Raw genomic sequence first — 21,037 nt, 5'->3', positions numbered from 1 at the left:
CGAGCTTGTTCTTGAATCCGATGGTCTTAATCTTGATCGTTCTTGAACTTGAATGCTTGAATTCTTAAATTTGTAGCTTTATAAAGAATTTTATGGCGTTTGTACCACGGATTTTCTCTAGCTTCTTGTTTAGAATTTTCTGTCTTTTTTCTGAATTATGAGGACCCCTATTTATAGTTTTAGAATAGAGGAGTTGCGATTGGAACAGAATTCCCTTCGGCCAATCAGATTTAAGTGACATGTCATATGTGCTTTATGGAGCGGGCTTGTCATCTTTGACACATGTCATGATCCTATTGGCTTCTTGTTTGACTTGGCATGCCACGTCATTTGCCACGTGGCACTAAAAGAATGGGCCTCTAGGATAAGATGACATTGGACTTAGCAAATTGGGCTCATCTATTGTAGCCCAAATCAATTAATTTTGACTTTTATTGGACTTGAATAATTAGTCCAATTATATTAATCCATAATTTATTTGGGCTAATATATTCATGAATTTGATATAATCCGAATCATTTTATAAATTTATATTTAATAAATTTTAAATGATTACAAATGCCCCTGCTTCAAGTCTTGTCAAAATATTTTATCTTTTGAAGTCTAGACTTGAAGTATTAATTACACGATAATTATATACCATGCATTTTAGATTATTTTATTGGTATATACTCCAGCGTAATTGGAGTATAGAAATGATATTTAAGTATCATATTGCCAACCTCCAATTATCCTTAGCCAATTAGATTTAGGAGAAAGGATAATTAGATGTTTGTTTTACCAATCAGCAATCCAATTGTAGCACGAAAAGGATAGCTTTGCCGTTTTTTTTTTCTTTTTATTTATTTATTTATTAATTAATTCCTACTGCCATGCTTCCTTAGGATTTTAAGCTGAAAAGAATTATAATTGGTATAAAATATGAATTCTTCCGGTGCCGTATTAACATCTAAAAAAATAGAGTTACAATTGGTATAGGATATGGATTCCTCCACCGCCATAACCCATATTAACATCTATCAATAGAGGCTAATGTTTTTCTATTCTCAACATCAACCATTACGAGCTTCTCTTTCTTTCGCAGACCTTCGAAGTGCAACACGAGAGCATAAAGGTACGTGTTTTTTTTTTTTTTGTTACTTCGTTCCATTTTTTCCGTGTGGTCCTCTTTTTTTTTTTTCTTTTGCAGGTAATGGATTGATATATATATATATATATATATATATATATATATATATATATATATTGGAAGCCATGAAATGGAGAGTTATCGTAACACAAGAATTTGATTTTAAGGTATGAAAGGATTAGTTTAACGTCCCCACCTTGAAAAAAAATACTACTCTCAAGACTTTACAAGGTCCTGAATAAGCATAAGGTGTAAAGGGTTGTGTTTAACGTCCCCGCCTTGAAGATTACTTTACTTGAGGCTTTACTAAATTTCGAATACTTGAGCATAAGGTGTGAAGGGATGTGTTTAACGTCCCCGCCTTGAAGATCACTAACTTGAGGCTTTACTAAATACTGTGTTTAACGTCCCCGTCTTGAAAAAAAATACTACTCTCAAGGCTTTACAAGGTCTCAAATACTTAAGCATAAGGTGTGAAGGGATGTGTTTAACGTCTCCGCCTTGAAAATCAACAACTTGAGGCTTTATAAGATCTTTTTAAGGATAAATCCGCGAAAATGCCAGCTTAAGGTGCAAAGGGACAAATCTTGTCCACCTTAAGGCATGGAAATTTAAAGATCCTTTTAAGGATAAACCCGTGAAAAGGCCAGCTTAAGGTGCAAAGGGACAAATCTTGTCCACCTTAAGGCATGGCGATTTTTTTGGTTACTCCTGGCCCGCAAGAGTATAAACTGTGTACGACATAAAAAAAATCCATGTACGAATAAATTCGTGAAGAGGCCAGCTTAAGGTGCAAAAGGATAAATCTCGTCCACCTTGAGGCATAGAAATTTAATGATCCATTTAAGGATAAACAACTTAAGGTACAAAGGGAAAAATTTGTCCACCTTAAGGCATGGAAATTTAAAGATCCTTTTAAGGATAAACCAGTGAAAAAGCCAACTTAAGGTGCAAAGGGACAAATTTGTCCATCTTAAGGCATGGAAATTTAACGACGTGCACATTTGGAGGATTTGGAGACTTCTACTTACATACTTGAAGTCTTACTTGCACACTTAGAGGATTCGAATACTTCAACTTGTAAACTCGAAGAATTTAAAGACTTCAACTTGCATATTTGGCTAAATTTAAAGACTTCAAGCGTACTTTTAAAGAAACTCATATTTTATAAGGATTTGCCCCCTCCATTGACCCATCAATACTTCGTTCAAGTCTAAAGTTTGATGAGACAAAAGATAAAACAAAATACTTATCGCTTTGACTGTCATGTGACAGATCAAGTGGGAACATTTGATTTTTTGACACTCATGCAACTGAACTTATGATATATTCTAAGCGCCTATGTACCTCAGTGAAGAGGATCAAGTCACAACATAGTTCTGGGGGAGTGAGTGATTTTTTTTTGTGCCGTGCACAGTTTATACTCTTGCGGGCCAGAAGTGTCATGCAATTTAGGATCGTACCTTAAGGAGCATCATCTTACTTCAAGGGTAGTACCTCTTTAGGAATTTTGCACTAATAGGACGATCCTTACGCCATCTGCATCAACAAGCTTATAAGCACCATGTGAATATGCTTCTTGTACAACATTCGGTCCATCCCACTTTCAGGTAAATTTGCCCCCAGACTTGTGCGAAGTAATGATGGGTCTTCTTACCGTGAGAACTTGGTCTCCAACTTGGAAGCACCTCAAGCGAACCTTCTTATTGAAAGCACGAGATAGACGTGCTTGATAATATTCAAGATTTTGTTGAGCTTCTAGCCTCTTTTCATCAAGTGCTTCTAACTCAGCAAGACGCAGTCGAGCATTTTCTTCTTCAGTGAGCCCTTCTTGAATAACAAGTCTTAAGGAAGGTATTTGACGCTCGAGTGGCAGGACTGCTTCAACTCCAAAAGCAAGTGAATATGGTGTTGTTTGGGTTGGTGTGCGTTATGTTGTCCTATATGCCCACAAAGCTTCTTCCATTCTTTCATGCCAATCCTGTTTAGACTTGGAGACAACTTTCTTGAGTAGGTTGCATATAGTCTTATTGAATGCTTTAGCAAGACCATTGGCGGCAACATGATACATAGAAGATTTATGTTGCTTGAAGCCAAAGAGATAAAAAAATTTGTTCATTAACTTGTTATCAAGTGGCTTTCCATTGTCTGTTATTATGTAGCGAGGGATGCAAAAACGATATATAATATTCACTCAGATAAAATTTGCAACATTCTCTTTCTTCACTTCTTTAAGAGCGACAATTTCAGCCCATTTTGAGAAGTAATCTGTTGCAGCCAAGATATACAAGTGTCCACCAGAAGATTTTGGCAGCGGTCCTACAACATCCAATCCCCAAGCGTCAAATGGCCAAGATGCGATAGTTGGGTGCAATAATTCGGGTGGCTGATATATGAAATTCACATGAAATTGACAAGCATTGCACCTCCGAGCATAATCTAAGCAATCATTCACCATGGTTGGCCAATAATACCCCATCATCTTTATGTGAAAGTGGAGTTTCGGTCCAGATTGATGTGATCCACATACTCCTAAGTGTGCTTTTTGTAAAGCTTGAATTGTTTCTTCCTCTTCCAAACATCGTAATAGTACACCCTAAAATGATCTTCTATATAATGTGTCCTTGTAGTAAAGGAAACGATGTGCACGACGACGAATGTTAGTCCTTCTCCTTGGATTTTCTGGAAGTATCCCATAACACATGTAGTCAATAATGGGTTGTCTCTAATCTTCCTTTGTGGCTTCAGAAACGGCGACGAGATGCTCAAGCTCATTTTCTATATATTCTTCCTCCTTTGGCGGTGATACTATCCATTTTTGACAAATAGTCACTTGCGTTTGATCAGGAAGGGTTATCATTGAAGCTAGGGCAGCCAATGTATCAACTTTCATATTTTCCATTCTACGCACATGTTGGAGGGTTACATCTCCAAGCCATCATATAAACTTTTGAGCATAATCATGATAAGGACGTAATTCGGACTTCTTCACCTCAAAACCAAGAGTTGGTTGATCACCAACTTAGAGTCACCAAAGACTTGTAAGTGTAATTGCTTCATGTCGACGACCATCTCAAGTCCAAGTATCAACGCTTGGTATTCAGCGACATTATTGGAACAATATTGCTTTAAAGTAAAGGAGAATGGTAGAATTTCTTCTTGTGAAGTGATGAACACTACGCCAGCGCCAGCTCCACCACGATGTGCAGCCCCATTAAAGTATATTTTCCAATGAGGTTGAATTTCAATAGACATCGCATCTTCATCAGGAAGCTCATCAGTTAACTCTCAATCATCAGGTATCAGATGGTCTGCTATGAAATCCGCTAGTGCTTGTCCCTTCACAACTTTCTGAGGGATGTACACAATCTCAACCTGTTGAAATTAGAGGTACCATCTTGCTAATCGGTCACTATGGACAGGTTTTGACATAACAAACTTGATGGGATTTGCTCTAGAAATAAGGCGGACAATATGAGCTTGAAAATAATGCTTCAATCTTTTGAATTGAGAAGACAAGTGCCAAGCACAACTTTTCAATTAAAGAATATTTCAGCTCATTCGGCGTCATCGTTCTACTTAAGTAATAAAAAGAGTTTTCTTTGTCTTCACTATTCTCTTGAGCTAACAGGGCTCCTACGGACCTTTCTTGTGCCGCAATGTAGAGTATCAATGGCTTTCTAGGTATAGGGGCTGCCAAAACTGGAGGTTTTGCTAGATACAATTTGATACTTTTAAAGACATAACTACATGTTTGGTCCCAATTAAAAGGAGTACCTTTCTTCATGAGATGACCAAATGGTTGGCATCTTCCCGCTAGATTTGAGATGAATCTCCTCAAGTAGGCTAACTTTCCTTGGAGACTTTTTAACTCATGAATATTTCGAGGCTCATTCATCTTCGATATTGCATCAACTTTGGCTTGATCAATTTCAATTCCTCGATGTCTCATAATAAAGCTAAGGAACTTGCCAGAAGTAACTCCAAATGCACATTTCAATGGATTCATCCTAAGTTAATATCTTCGGAGCAACTCAAACACCATTCTTAAGTCTTTCAAATGATCACCCCTCTTTCTCGACTTTACCACCTAGTCATCAACATAACATTCAACATTTTTATGGAGCAAGTCATCAAATATATTTTGCATAGCCCTTTGATATATGGCACCAACATTCTTTAAACCAAATGACATTACTTTGTAGCAATAAATACCCTTAGGTGTGCAAAATGCGGTGAGTTCTTCATCCTTTGGTGCCATGCAAATTTGATTATAGCCAGAAGAACCGTCCATGAACGACGTCGTCTCATAACCAGTGGTGGCATCAATCATTAGCTCCGGCATGGGAAGATGAAACTCATCTTTAGGGCATGTATTATTGAGATCTCTAAAGTTAACACATACTCAAATTTGACCATTTTTCTTCCTCACGAGAACAATATTTGAAATCCATGTAGGATATTTGGCCTCACGAATAAAGCCTGCCTCAATGAGTTTGTTAACTTCATTTTCTATCAACGGAACCAAGTCTGGCCTAAAGCGTCTGTGGGCCTGCTTAACAGGACGAGAACCATTTTTGACTGCTAACTGATGGACCGCTACTTTAGGATTCAATCCAGTCATTTCTTTATAACTCCAAGTGAAGACATCCCCATATTCTTTGAGTATATTCATATAAACGATTTCTTCATCAACTTCTAGAAAGGCACTCAAGTAAGTTGTCCTTGGGTCTTCATCAGTGCCAAGGTTAACTTCCTTCAAAGGATCTATTGTGGTCTTTACTCCTTCTTCAAGTTCTGGTGGAGCATCTCCAACATCTTCCTCTTCTAAAGGATCATTGTCATTGACAGATATATGGCAACACCAGACAATATATTCTAACTCTTCATTAATCTTTATTTGAGACAAAGAATCGTACTCATTCTGGAATATAACATGATTTGAGGAGCCTACACTTTCTTTATCTTCCTCGCGCTTTATAGTGTAAACCACAGTGTGAGCTTTTGCCTTGAGTTCCTGTTTACACGAAACCACAAGTTCCACTCGTCGCCTCATTCTAAAAGGAATCAAACTTTTGAAATCCTTTCGAATTAAATGTGAAGCAAGCGTTGTAACTTTTAAATAGCTTCTCAGATTCTTATTTTTCTTCAATGGACCTAACCTCTAAAACACAGAAGTTCTTGCAGTCGATTCTCCAAGTTGATCAAAGACGGAGGGCTTTTTTTTGGGAGTAGTGACATCATCTTCAAAATTTATATGGTTATTGCTTGCCCTTCTTATGGAAATGCGAATTGGCGACGGTTAGTTATAACCTAGGCCTTCATGTGCTTGCCTAGTTGTCTCTTCTGATGGAAGTTTCCCTAACGTTGATGGCTCATCAGGTTTGTATCCAACCTTCACAAATAACTTGTAAGCATTGGGATCAAAACCTTCTCTTGTGCGTGTTGTAGGAAGCGCCACATTTCGCACTTGATTTTGAGCGATTGACTTTTCTGGCAGCTTTGAAGACAAGTTTATTGCATCAATCCGTCTGATAGAAAGAGTTAGCCCTCTCAATACATTTTCTAGAAGGTTAGATGATTGACCTTCTTCTTTATTCACTTTCGAAACATAGCAAACTCTAGAAGTCAGCTTCTTCTTCGAAGACATGATCTTCCCTTCATTAAGAATGGGACAAAGTTCTTTAGTGTCAAATTTTACCTTTCCAACAGCCACATCGATTCTTTTGCTTATGATCTTATCGGACATGATCGGTTTGACATTATTAGATTTGACCCTTTTAACAACATAACTTTTTAAATAGAATTTCGCATCAGCAAAGTGTATCTCAACTTCGGTGAAAAGATTATCATCTACAACTATCTTCCTTTCAATCCTGCCTTCAAGATACTTCAAACATTGATAGTAAGAAGATGAGACAATTTTATTCTCATGTACCCAAGGCATGCCAAGTAATATATTGTATGATGTCTTTGCGTCGATCACATGCATCCATGCGCTTGATCGTAAATCTTCCATGTGATCTCTAATTTAATAGAGCCTATGGACCTCTGCCCCTTTGATTAAATCCTTGTATCAACAAACAACTTTCACTAAGTTCTCCAGTCGTTATGCCAAGTTCCTTCAATGTGTGAATAAGCAGAATGTTGACTACAAATCCTTTATCTATTAAGATTATATTTATCTTCTTTTCTAGCACGTAACCCACCATATACAAAGGACGATTGTGTAGTGTTTCACTAAATAGAATATCATTATCCGTAAATGTGATTTTTGTATCACATGCATGTACTTCTTGGGAAGAAGGTTTAATAGGTTTTTCAGAAGGTGAGGGAGACATCATTAACGAGATTTCCCTTGTTGCCTTTTCATAGTAACTAGGAGACACTTTTGGTGAGGATTCACTCGTTGTTCCTTCTTTGTCAGTAGGAGGCACCTTTTGTTGTTTCTGCTTTAGAAGCATTGAAACATGATGCCTCGATATTGTCTTGAGTAGACTTTATGTCGAACGAACTTGATAAAAATTCCTCTAGAGTAACAAGACGTCGGGGTTTTTGGTAGTGATGCACTTCTACCTTTGCCCTTTTTAGGCGCTTGATTGATTTTTGCTTCACCGGTTTCTTTACCATCTTCCTTCTAATTGGTTGCTCAAATGATTCCTTTCGAAAGCTTGACTTGTTACGCTTCACTTAGTCATAAGAATCCAACCTTCACCACCATCTATATCGACTTGAGATTTGTCTTGCTCCAATAACTTTTTTTCATGCTTTTCAGAGATATATATTTGGATCGGATCGAGCAAGCCAAATGTGATAGAGATTTGGTTAGAACTAGCCTTCTCATCATCAAGGACAATCTTTTTTTCGTTAACCAACCGCATTACTCTATCTTTGAAGACAACATTTTTCAAGAGGATGACTCACAAGTTTGTGATACTTGCAATAATTTGGGTCATTAGTTTTTCCAGCTTCATCAGGTCGCTTCATTTCTGGAAACTCAATGAGTTTAACTCGAGCAACTCATCAAAAATCTCAGAAACGTTAGAGTCCAAGAAGGGATACTTTTTTCCTTGCATTTCCCTTAGTGTCAGCTTTTGATCCATACTTTCTTGGAAAGTTGTTCTCACATTTTGCTTCACGCCCTCCTTCATAGTGAACTTCGTAGGCGATACATTAACATTCATGGATTCTTTGTTGTCACTTCTGGGAACAAATTTGTTCTATCTCTTGGGTTCATGCTTGTCTCTTCCTTTGCGAGGATCATGGAAAAAGTCATATATTTTCCAACAGAGGACATGCTCAACTTCATATCATGACTGCGAGTAGCTAGATCTTCGAAGAATTTCGGTTTTACGCTTTGCTAGATGTAAAGAAGCTCTCAGTGCATTTCTTGGATACACATTTCGATTGCAAAAGCTTCACTAAGCCTGTCTTTGCAATTTAGGCTCGCATTCCTCCATCGATCTATGAAATCTATAACTGGTTCACTCTTCCTTTGGTAAGTATTCATGAGTTCTACCATGCTCACCATACGCCTTGTGTTATAAAAGTGATTGAGAAACTCGTGCTCTAGTTGCTCCCAATTATCAATAGAATTAGGCTCGAGATCCATGTACCAATCAAAGGCATTTATATTTAGAGAGCGGACAAACTGTTTGACAAGATGGTCTCTATATGTTCCAGCATTATTACATGTCCCAAAAAGTGCGCAACTTGTTATTTTAGATTTCCATTACCCTCAAATTGTTGAAAATTGGGAGGTTGATAACCAACACGCATTTTGAAGTTATCAATTATAGCAGTGTATGGCTTAGCATACATATGAGAAGACTTGGTAGAGACTTCATACTTATCTTTGATAGTGCCTTCAATAAACTCCTTCAAGAGATCGAGTGGGATCATTCCTTCAAAAGAAACTGGCATCTCATTAACAATCGGTGTTTTCTTCGTAGGATCTCTGATCTCTTGAACTTCAGCACCCTTTCCAAGCGCTTGACTCGCTTCTCCATTTAAAAGTCTTTCCATCCTATCTATCAACTTATCAATTCGAGACTCTTAGTGTTGTACATGTTTTGTCAATCCTTTAACCAACTTCGTCAGATTTGCGAGTTGTTCCTCAGGAGAGGAAGTAGCAGTCACCATCGTTTGCATGATCATTAGAGATGTAGGAGAGTAACATGGATTGTCGCATAAGTTAATCTTCAGCGGACTCACGTTAGGCGATGCATGTGGAGATGATTCATTAGTTGAATCATAGTTCTCCCTCGTGGTAGAGTTCTTTGAACCAGATTGCTCAAGTAGAGCCAATGTCTTCTTGATCTTTTCAGCAACACTGCTTCCTCTTTCTAAAGCATTTGTGGAGGAACTTGCTCCTTTTGGAGTCGAAAACCCAAAAACAGGAGTTGATGCGGATGACACTTAAAGTGTTTGTTGTCCTAGCGTAGCAGCCTTGCTTCTCGTAACAGCTCCAAAACTTCCAAAGGTAACACCAAGAATGCCTTCAACTTCAGTAGAGAACTTGGAGCTAGTGGACTTAGAGGCAGCTGATCGAGAGTTGTTTTTCATGGAAGTCATCTCGATATTCTTTGATGCTTGAAAAAATGAGATGAGAGGTAGAGATTGTCCCACTGGGCGTGCCAAAATTTGTAGATAATAAAATTCGTGTCGAGAAAACAATAATCAAGAACGGAAAAATATCGCAACAATCGTATTTATTATTTCAAGTGCGAGTGTTACAATCTCTATGATTCCTCTGAATTCACCTTTTCAAATATAAATTCAAGGGCTCTTGAGCTTGATCTTGAACTTGATCTTGAACTTAAACTTGAACTTTATCTTGATCTTGACTTTTACTTGAATTCAAGGGCTTCGAGCTTGTTCTTGAATCCGATGGTCTTGATCTTGATCGTTCTTGAACTTGAATGCTTGAAATTTTAAACTTGTAGCTTTATAGAGAATTTTATGGCGTTTGTACCACAAATTTTCTCTAGCTTCTTGTTTAGAATTTTCTGTCTCTTTTCTGAATTATGAGGACCTGTATTTATAGTTTTAGAATAGAGGGGTTGCGATTGGAACAAAATTCCCTTCGGCTAATCAGATTTAAGTGACATGTCATATGGGCTTTATGGAGCAGACTTGTCATCTTTGACACATGTCATGATCCTATTGGCTTCTTGTTTGACTTGGCATGCCATGTGGCACTAAAAGAATGGGCCTCTAGGATAAGATGACATTGGACTTAGCAAATTGGGCTCATCTATTGTAGCCTAAATCAATTAATTTTGACTTTTATTGGACTTGAATAATTAGCCCAATTATATTAATCCATAATTTATTTGGACTAATATATTCATGAATTTAATATAATCCGAATCATTTTATAAATTCATATTTAATAAATTTTAAATGATTACATACCTAAATACACATCTTATTTTACCATAATCTCTAAAATTTCCTACCATTTGAAAAAATTTCAAAAATCTCATCTTGGATACATCACTCCCCTCTCGCTGATACATCCCTATCCCCCTTGCTGGTACATCCCTTCCCTCTCGAATACATCCCTCCCCTCTCGGATACACCGCTCCCGTATGTATCTGGATGTCCTATCCCCTCTCAGATACATCTCTCCCTTATGTATTTGGATGTCTTATCCCCTCTCATCCCTCCCCTATGTATCTAGTTGTCTACTAATGTATCAGGAAGTCCAGTGATGTATACGGAAGTCTAGTCATGTATCCGAAATTTATAAATTTTAAGGGATTCTTTTAATTTAGAAAAGTGTAGGAAAATAATGTAATTAACTATTGGCACTATGAGATTTATATAAATTATACTAATAATTATATGTTGAGATGGGTAAAAATTGTATTTTAAAGTTTACAAGTTGTAATTATGTAAATTATACTAATAATTAATAAGGCCAAACTTCAAGCATTTTAGTGAACTTTTAGGTAATGAACAGAAAATTATATGACCACCTCTCGTCCTAGAATATGCCAACCTTGCCTTTTAATTATTATTTGTTAAAATGGAAAGTCTTTATACTAATTTTAGAAAGTTATATAGTAATTATTATTATATGTCTCAGACATTGAATTAAGGACGAAATAGATACTATTATTCATGTAACAAAAAACGTTCAAATGAAGCCATGCAATATATGTGGTGCTCTATAAATTGGAGATAGATTAATAGCAAGCAAAACACAGAAAGAAAGATGAAGTCGATTAATATATTGAGTTTCCTGTTGGTTTCAAGTTTGGTTGCCTTTTCTCATGAATTTTCCATTTCTGATAATAATGGGAATGATGTATCCCATGCTGTGCTGGACATGGAGGGCGAACCACTCAAGATAGACGAGGAGTACTCCATTATCAGTATTCCCTATGGCGGTGGAAACGTATACTTAACTGATCTTGGAAACACCAAATGCCCAAATGGCGTTGTGCAGGACAGTTCTGGTGAATTTGATAACAACACACCTGTGTTGTTTTATACTATGAAACTTGGAAGTCATTTCGTTTATGAAAACCAAGATGTTAGTATAAAGTTCTCAACTTCTTCTTCTTCAACTAAGTCATCTTTTAACGAAACTGTTTGGAAAGTTGGTTATTCCATCGTAGGGCCGACGCATTCACCACTTAGGTTTGTTATAACTGGTGGTACCTTAGGATTTCCAGGACCTAATAACATAGAGAACTGCTTCAAGATTGAGAAATATGAGAAAGGGATACCTCATTCTTACAAGTTAAGGTATTGTCCTAGTTAATATATTTGTCCAACATGCCAATTTGATTGTGCAGATGTCGGACTATACGAAAATAAGGGATACGCCCGTCTGGCTCTCAATAACAAGCCTTATCCATTTGGCTTCACCAAAGTAAACAAGAATGATGCATAGTTAGTTAATTATCTATGCTTATTATAACCTAGCTAGCTTTCTAAAATAATGTGGATCATGCTTCCATGTAATATTAATGCTTATGATGAATAAAATATCTAGGTCCTTTATTTATCAATTTCTGCTTCCAAACAATTGATTCAACAATCAAATCTGATTCAAACAAGTTTTAATTAATAAGTGCTACGTATTACTTATGGATAATCCCATCCGGTACCGTCACGACATTAGTATTCAGCTAGTCTGCGGAGCCACGACTAAGTCGAAATTGTAATATACATTGTTATTGATTAGTTTACCTGATGTGAATTTCATGGATAAGATGTATTAATCAATTGCATATTAATTTTGATTAGTCGTCATGCCCAGTAGACTTAAATTAGGTTTAAGGGGGGAATCTAAAATATTAATAAAAAAAAGCTCAAGAAAGACTATTGTAATGAATGCAATGTGTATTATATGTTGGTTTGACTAGGAGTACTGAATTTTATTGTATATTGAATTGAAGTCTCATTGTTTATTGTTGTAGAAATTTATTTGTATAACAATTTTCAAATATCCCTACTCCTTAGGGCATTGAGGATATATTATTTTATTAAGGAATCCGTTCGTCCATTATACTTTTAATATTTTGATATGTGTCATACAAATAATCTAACGGATCAGATTTGTTTGATTGACTAAAAGAGCTTATCATAATTAACATTTTTTTGCTCGCATTACTTCAAAAAAAAAAAAACTAAATTTTTTTCTCTCAATTTCCAAATCTTTCGGAATAATCATCAACTTCCTGGTTCAAATCTTTCACTGCAGTATATATTTTTTAATTTTTTTTCTACCATTTCATTCAATTTCTTTGCATTACTTACTGCTACTCTTTTCATTCTTCATGTGTTGAAGAATGCCTTTCGATATTTTCTTCTTCATCATATTTAATTTTTCCTCTTCCACCATTTCAGTATATTCCTTCTCTTTGACTAAGTTTAATATTGAAAATTTTGATATACAGATGTTAAATAATCCAACATAATAAATGAAAATGAGTTACGGAGAAGGGGTTTCAAAAAAGCCAGATTTGAAAATACCCAGGACTTATTGCCCAAATCGTTCTGTAAAAGTTACAGAGAAAGATGCTTTTTTTCTTTTTTAAAAAAACATATGAAAACTGAAACTACCTTTTTTGATAAGAAAAGATAAAAACATCGATTGAGTAGTCTTGGAAAATTTCAATTAAACTTTGTCAGAGAGTGAAGGCATCAATTAGAAAATTATCAATAATTAAAAGTAAAATGAATTTAAAGTCTCAAATATCAACACTACAAAAACCTAGAAATCTATTGCTAATTTGCTACAAAAGAATTTGAAAAAATAAATTATAGTACAGAAGGAAATGATTCTAACACAGAATTGAAGTGAGAGATATATCAACTATGATTAACCTCTTTTAGTTAACCAAATAAATCTGACCCATTAAATATTTATATGACATATATTAAATATTAAGAGTGTCCTGGAGGAACTGGACAGATCACCTACTGGAGAGGAGCCAGTCCCCTCAAATCTAGCCTTGAATTCTTGATCGCTACAAAAATAATAAAAGGATACGTAGCAATTGATTTGCATGCATGACAACTACGTTTTTTTTTTAAATCCTACTTCATTGGCATGTTTTAGTTAGGGACAATTACATTAGTATCACTTGGGCAAATAAGACATGGAGCAATAAATACAATAATCAATATGAAAGAGATATTTTTATATTGGTGGTCCTATTTAGGATTCGAATAAACGGATTGGTATAGGATTTTGTTGTATTATTTTGTAACCTTTTTTACAACCAATAAAAACCTTTAACACTTTGTTTGGATCATTGTTATCAATTGTTTCATAATGTATTATATTATATTGTACTCTACTGTATTGTATTGTATGGTAAATATAATGTTTGGCTAGACTGTATTGTTTGATTTGATTGTATCGTACTATATTGTAATTTATAAATTTACTAAAATATTCTTAATTATTCTAGGTAGGAGATTTGACTAGAATTAAATAATATAAGGTAAAGGGTAAAATAGTATTTTGAAATATTATATAAAAATATAATTGGAAAAAGAAATTAAGTAACAATGGGAACACATCAAATCGGTTGTTTCATAGCATATATAGGGGTTTTCATTGTTACATAACAACGAAATTTAACAATACAATACAATACATTTTAAGTAACAATCAAAACAAACATTATAGGTATAGTAACGATACAATACAATACAATGGGTAACAATGATCCAAAAAGAGTGTTATAAGAGTTTGATACATTTGTTTGATGATGTGACAAACATCTAGTTAAATGATTACACATGGTATTTTATGTAAAAAAAATATTTTAAAGTTTATTTAATAAATAAATTAAAATAATGTTCTAAAATAAATTAGTTTTCCCACACCATCCCTAGGAGAGGGGGAGGGAGGGGGTTTCGTCTTCTCCACCATACCCAAAAATCTCTTTTGTAGAAGGACCCCCCCCCCCCCCCCCCCCCCCAAACGATGTTTACCTCTAAACTCTCTCTTTTTCTTATAAATTACTAACATATTTGACAAAGAAATATTGGATAAAATATTTAATTTGGTTTATACTTAATATGGATAAAAATGGGTAACTTTAATGAATAATATGGGTGTCAATATTATCTATAGCCTCTTATTATATAGAGAAATACGTACTTCAATTACAAGATATTTTTCTTGTTCTTTTTCTCCATTTAGGGTGTGTTTGGTATGAAATACTGTATTTCCCTATTATTGTTGAATTTTTTTTTAATTTTTTTTTTTGAAAAATAAGTGGTCTTGAATCGAGGTCAAGAAGTCAAAATTTGGGTCTCGGGTCAAGGTTGGAGTGGGATCAGAAGTTGGATCCTGAACTCATTTCAGGTGTGATGTTTAAGGAAAGTTTTGAAAAAAATTTTGCTTAATTTTTTTGATTCTTTCCACCTACTTTAAGTATGAAAGTCATTTTTTTCTTAAATAAGAGGAAAATAAGTTCATTTGAAAAATATTTTCCAAACATTTAAGCGAATCAAACGTGAAAAAAATTAGAAAATATTTAATAATTTAATATGTATATTTTTAGAGGTTCCTACACCTTTACATTTATTAAGGAGTGCAATTAGTGGATACGATACTCGTGAATTACCTACTCACATTTTATGATGGATAATATGATTTAATTGATGTCTTCCTACTCTCTCAAGTGCTGGACTTGGACGGCCAACCGCTCAAGTACATTTTTAATGTATTACTATATATTTTGAGTCGAGAAGGAACAAAAACAAACTAAAACAAGGCACACATACATTAAAATAGCAACACTTTTACAATGACAGAGGCTACACATGCGTAGCTTTATTTGGACAATACATAAAAACACGACATGACATACAGTGGAAAGGATCTAGAAATCGATAGATATTATTTGGTCGAAACGAAATTATATAATTGATTTAATTCCGATGAAAGGATCCTTAATGAAGACAACATGGAAGGTATTGTCTGTTCTTATGGCCAATCGTCTTTGTCCGTAAGCATGGTCTATGCCAATGTCAGTGCAGATGTGCTCTCCATAAGGACAAAACACCAACTTATAAGTGAAACCATCAACTTCTTTAATCTGAAACCATGAGGCCACATTCATAGTATTTCCTGCTTCCCCGTTCGTTGACAAGTACATTGGTTTATCCTGTCCTGGGAAATCTTCCACTTCCCACACATTGTTCTTACAAATAGTTGGATTGTCAAGATAAAACTCAATGTTAACATCACTCGATTCAATGATTTCTACTTGTTCGGGTGCCTTTGGTTTGAAATACACTGACATACCTCTGTTCGAATCTAGCTTGGACTGCACCACCTGTAGCAAAAAATCGACAATATAATCAACTATATTGCTTTTTGTTTATTAGATGTAGAACCAGCACTGTTATATTGTTCATCCTTCAGATGTCCAGCCCTTCTTCAGCATATTTGGATATTAGATCCATATTTGTCGTGGGAATTCATGCATCACCTAATTAGTTAGCTTGAGGAGTTGAGGTATGTCTTCTAGGGTACATTATGTACTACACTTAATTTTAACTTGTAAGTAGAAAAAAAATATCTCTTTTTTGAAACAAACTTTTTTTTTTTTTTTTAAAAAAAGGAAATATATAAATATGAAGTAAAATTTAACTTTAACAGTTTAAACAACTTTTTAAATTAGATGGTCATATAGTTTAACAACCTGGGAGGGACACACGAAGTTAGCGTCTCCATTAATTACGGGGCCTCGCAGTACTCCGCCACCCCCGGCTCCTCGTATTACTGACACGATAAAGTACCTGGTGTCTGATCTGAGAATTTCACCATTAATGTCACGCACCACCTGCAACACTGGGTTAGGACTAGCACTAGTGCATGAACACCAAAATGCAAGGAGAAATGAAATTAGCAAAACAACGCTCTTCATTTTCTTTTATTCTAATTTGCATGCTTCATACAGGACCTCTCAATTTATAGACAAGAAATGTCGATATTTATCAACTTTTTTTTATTTGCACAAAATTAAATGAGAGTGACAAGTAGATATTAGAATTAGAATATATATACTGATAATACTGTATATTTTACATATTATAGTAAGTAATTTAGAGTCCATGCTTGGGTTCATTAATTAAAAATAGTTGATAAATATTAAGGGGTTGTGTGATTTATGGGATGAAGTAGGCAAGAATATCCCCATGTAATTAGCTATCAGGATAACTAATTTAGTATAAAATGTGAAATTTCAAAATTAATTAATATTTCATAACCAAATACGAAATAAAATAATTTTAAATGTAATCACGGAAATATCATCCTTATCCCGCCAACTAAGTATTTGATATGGAAAAAAATATATTTTCTAATTTTATTGTGTTTGATAGTCAAAATATGAAAAAAAACAAGTTTTATTTTATAATGATAAATATGTCTCTATCTCCTGATAAAATTGTAGAAAAAACAAACACGGTAAAATAAATCAATTCTACCACACCCATGGACCATGGTCCAATAAATTTCAATGATATATTCTTGGATAAAAGCCACCCCCGCTTAGAGTTTTAATGGTTTATTTGGATGCATTTGATTTTTTTCACAAAATAAATCAAATCTAATACAATCATTTCATTCTTTTTAAAGAAAACACAGAGAATGAAAATATGTGGAGTATAGTTTTCTCCTAATCACACCACCATCAAACCACCCCTCTATGAAAAGAAGTGGAGTATATAGGGAGTAGTTGATATTAACATTTGTGGTTGTCCAGGATGTGTTCGGTATAAAAGAAAATAGTTTAATGAAAAATATTCTTTTGAAAGATGTCTTTTTAGAAAATAAAATTGTGTTTACTAAGTAAATAAAAAATATTATTTTAAAAGTAATTTTATATAATCTAGATAATTACTAAGAAATGCAATAGTAAAACTGTAGAAGTAAGGATGTGGGATGGTGAGGATGGGGGGCTACGAGGAGTGAGAATGACGGTAAGGTATTTGGAGGGGTGGCACTACATTAAAATGATCTTTAGCAAAAATTAATCAAAGACAATAGTTTAATTATTGTTATTATATATATATGTGTGTATTTTAGCGACAATTAACACTCTTTGAAAATATTCCTAAAGTCTATAGCGATATTGGATCCAATGACAAGCTAAGTAACTTATTATCCGTAAATGTTTTAGCACTTTTTGTTATTTATATATTTATTGCCACTAAAAATTACTTCCTCTGTCCCTAATTACTTGTCCATTTTGACAAATCAAGATTTTTTTTTTTTAACCTATTATACCCTCAATAAATTACTCTAAAAAGGTAGAACTTTTTGAAAATCTAAAGTTTTTAATTCATTCACTTCATAATTAATAGAGATAAAATGGTAAACTCACTATGTCAATACTTGTTTTCTTAATAGGAGTGTCAATTCAAAAGTCGACAAGTAATGAGGGACAAATGAAGTATTTTTAATGTAGTGTGGGGTGAACACAATCATTGTAAGTGTTACTTGTGGAAATTTATTTTCCCTACTTTCAATGATAAAGTCATTTCTTGTCATTTTAAAGAGATTTATTTTTTTAGAGAAAATATTTTCTAAGAATGCCAAAAGCTATATATCAATGTATAGGTGAAAAATGCAAATTATAAGTTGTGAGTAATCAATTTATAATTTTTTGACTGATTTAACCGTGTAAGTAATTTTTTGTTTTAATTCATTTTATTATAAGCAGTGAAGTAGTACACAAAAAGTAATTACATTGTAACTACTCAACAAAAAGGAACAGTAGGCCATAATTACTTTGTTGTTATCAAATGTGTGGTTATATAAATCAAAATTTATTTTAGTATAAATGTGGTGTCTCGAGATTTATTAATATTCATAGCCAAATACAAAATGAAATAATTTTATATTTTATTATATAATTACTATTTTGCTCCCACCAACCAAACAATATAACTAAGAGTGTATTTGATATGAAAAACTATATTTTTTAATTGTTTGCTTGGTCAAAATATAGAAAACAAGTTTTTTTAAAAAAAAAATTAAAATGAAAAAAATGACAACCCTAATAAATTTGTAAAGAAAACAAGCTCCATAAAGGAACCATTTGTAACGGTGCACCACTAGTGATATTGTTCGCTCTGGGTCTAGGTGGACGGCTTTTAAAATGCGTCACTAGTTGGTAAGGTCTGCTTACTTATATAATACCCAACATCTATCTTGTGTTTTGCAAATGTGGAACTTCTTATCTTAAGATAGGGTGTCACGTACACCCCTTCTATGAACTCAATGTCCTCGCTGAAGTTTACCCCACCACATGGGATGTTACGATCCGAGTCTACACCCTGGACGTGGTCGGCACTCAAGAACCATTGCTAGTCCCCAAGTGAACCCTCATCATGGCTGACTACAAGCGGAAGACTAACTCAAGCATACAAAAGCTTAAAAACTGAATAAAATTCATGAAACTCAAATACAAAACTTTAAGTCAAATGATTTACTCTGAATATAAATAGAATATTCAACTAGCTAATAATAGGCAACTCAAGTCTTTAAAACATTTAATAAGATAAGTGAAACAAACTTCTCAAACTCTATTGTCCATCTATGAAGCCTCTATTGTTACAGAAGAATATCAGGAGAAGACCCACGACATCTCAAACTACTAGCTGCAAAATAAAAGTGGAGTCCTCCGGAATATAAGAAGGCTCACCAAAGCTGACTGGAATATCCCATGACCTCAACGGAACCCCTATTGTATCTGCATCATGAAATGATGTAGGCCAAATGGTTCAGTACATGATAATTAATGTACGAGCATGTAAGGGAAATTCTAAAGTATAAACATAAGCTTGAACTTGAAAAAAAAAGAAACATATCTACCTCTTCTCAACTCACTCAACTAAACTCAAGTCGAGAATAAGATACTCAACTCAAAGGTACTCAACTCAATATAAAACAACAATAAAAGATGCAATATATGGAAAGCTTTTAAAACAATAGATAACAACTCAATGTATGGAAGAATACAATAATAACTCAGTTTATATATAACAATACAATATAACTCTATGTATATAAGAATAATAAAACATTTATGTAGAAGTTTCTCTAATCGACAACATCACTATGAATTATGTGATGATACAACGTCTCACCCACGCTGCCAGAACTGTCCTATACTTTGCTAGGGTATAAGACCTACTATTATCCACTAGTCTATGCTAAAAAGCATTAAGGAATCATCTAAAAAGTTATGACCATTTTAGTAACCTAATACAGTGCTGTTACGAATTAGCCGACGGAAAAATATTAAAAAGGCTCGTTTTTGTATTTTACTTCCAAGAAAATTCTAAACGAATTTCTTGACTAATAAAAAGCTCAAAACAATAAGATTTTTATTTTTTAATCCATCATTCTCTTCTCTCTCAAAACCTAAGGCAAAATCCTAAGGAAAAATCAAAATAGAAGACTCCATTCAAGATTCTTTCAATCTTTTTCAAGATTCTTCTTCAAGATAAGTCTTTGTCCAAGAATTTTATTCTTTTCAACTCAAATTAATCAGTTTAGACCCTTAATTGGGTGAAATTCACATTTAGAATAAAACACCTCTCCTATTTTTGGGTGAGTTTCCTTAACTGGATAGCCTGACTTCAAAAGAGCATATCTCACTCATTCGAGCTCTAAACTTAGCAAATTCGGTGGCGTTGAAAAGATAATTCAAAGACCTTTCATTTGATATCTTATGGGACACCTAACTCATCCTTTGCTAAAAGTTATGGTCGTTTGAAATTGATCCAAAACTTAAAGGAACCTAGGAATTCTTTTTGGAACTCAAGGTGCTATATCTAGTGACCTTAACACTTAGGAAAATTTTAAATTCCTTGGTAAAAATTTACTCACTACGAAGGATGGTTCAAGTCTTAGCTCAAAAAATTTCTGGGATAGTACGTGGGATTCACCTAGACTCAGCACTGAAGTTTGTTCCACCTTACCTAGATTTTCCTAAAATTAGTTAAACTCTGGCTCACACCGACAAGGCTGACATAAGAGTAGCTCTGATACCATTTGTAACAGCCTATCCCGCTAGTGATATTGTCCGCTTTGGACCTAGACCAGCACAACTTTAAAACGTGTCACTAGTTAGTTGGTAAAAACATGCTTACTTATATACCCAACATCTCTCGTGTGTTTTATCGATGTGTGAGACTTCCTATTTTAAGATGGGGTGTCACATCAATTTAGTACTTAGAACATTTTTGGACTGACTTATTGCTTTTGACTTATAAGCCAAAAGTCATAATTAAAAATTCGAACTTATGATGACTTCTGGCCTATTTTTATTTTTTTAGATTAAAAATAAGTGATTATAAGTACTTTTTAAATTTTTCCAAATACTTTTAAAATGTTTAAAAGATATTTTAACT

The 21,037-nt window shown here is 34.2% G+C and overlaps 1 protein-coding gene across 1 annotated transcript; it reads right to left on the bottom strand.

Annotated features, from left to right (window-relative positions):
• Nucleotides 1–15,372: 15,372 nt before the first annotated feature.
• On the bottom strand, nucleotides 15,373–16,539 carry LOC125824085 (kunitz trypsin inhibitor 5-like). Its single transcript, XM_049503439.1, has 2 exons — nucleotides 16,315–16,539; nucleotides 15,373–15,945 (listed from the first exon to the last, which is right to left on the bottom strand). Exons 1-2 carry the CDS (start codon nucleotides 16,537–16,539, stop codon nucleotides 15,526–15,528), a joined length of 645 nt encoding a protein of 214 aa, XP_049359396.1. The 3' UTR covers nucleotides 15,373–15,525.
• Between the last annotated feature and the right edge of the window lie 4,498 nt (nucleotides 16,540–21,037).

The sequence above is a fragment of the Solanum verrucosum genome, unplaced genomic scaffold (assembly GCF_900185275.1).
Source record: "Solanum verrucosum unplaced genomic scaffold, falcon-dt-bn FXZP01000088.1, whole genome shotgun sequence".
Lineage (NCBI taxonomy): Eukaryota > Viridiplantae > Streptophyta > Magnoliopsida > Solanales > Solanaceae > Solanum > Solanum verrucosum.
The sequence above is the reverse complement of the archived record's forward strand: the minus strand, read 5'-3'. Positions and strand labels throughout refer to the sequence as shown.

What these genes read in the sequence shown, in the direction of transcription:
- LOC125824085 (XM_049503439.1), bottom strand. Translation starts at nt 16,539, where the DNA reads ATGAAGAGCGTTGTTTTGCTAATTTCATTTCTCCTTGCATTTTGGTGT. An exon ending in ACTTCGTGTGTCCCTCCCAG is followed by an intron (nt 15,946 to 16,314) that starts GTTGTTAAACTA and finishes TTTTTGCTACAG; the next exon opens with GTGGTGCAGTCCAAGCTAGA.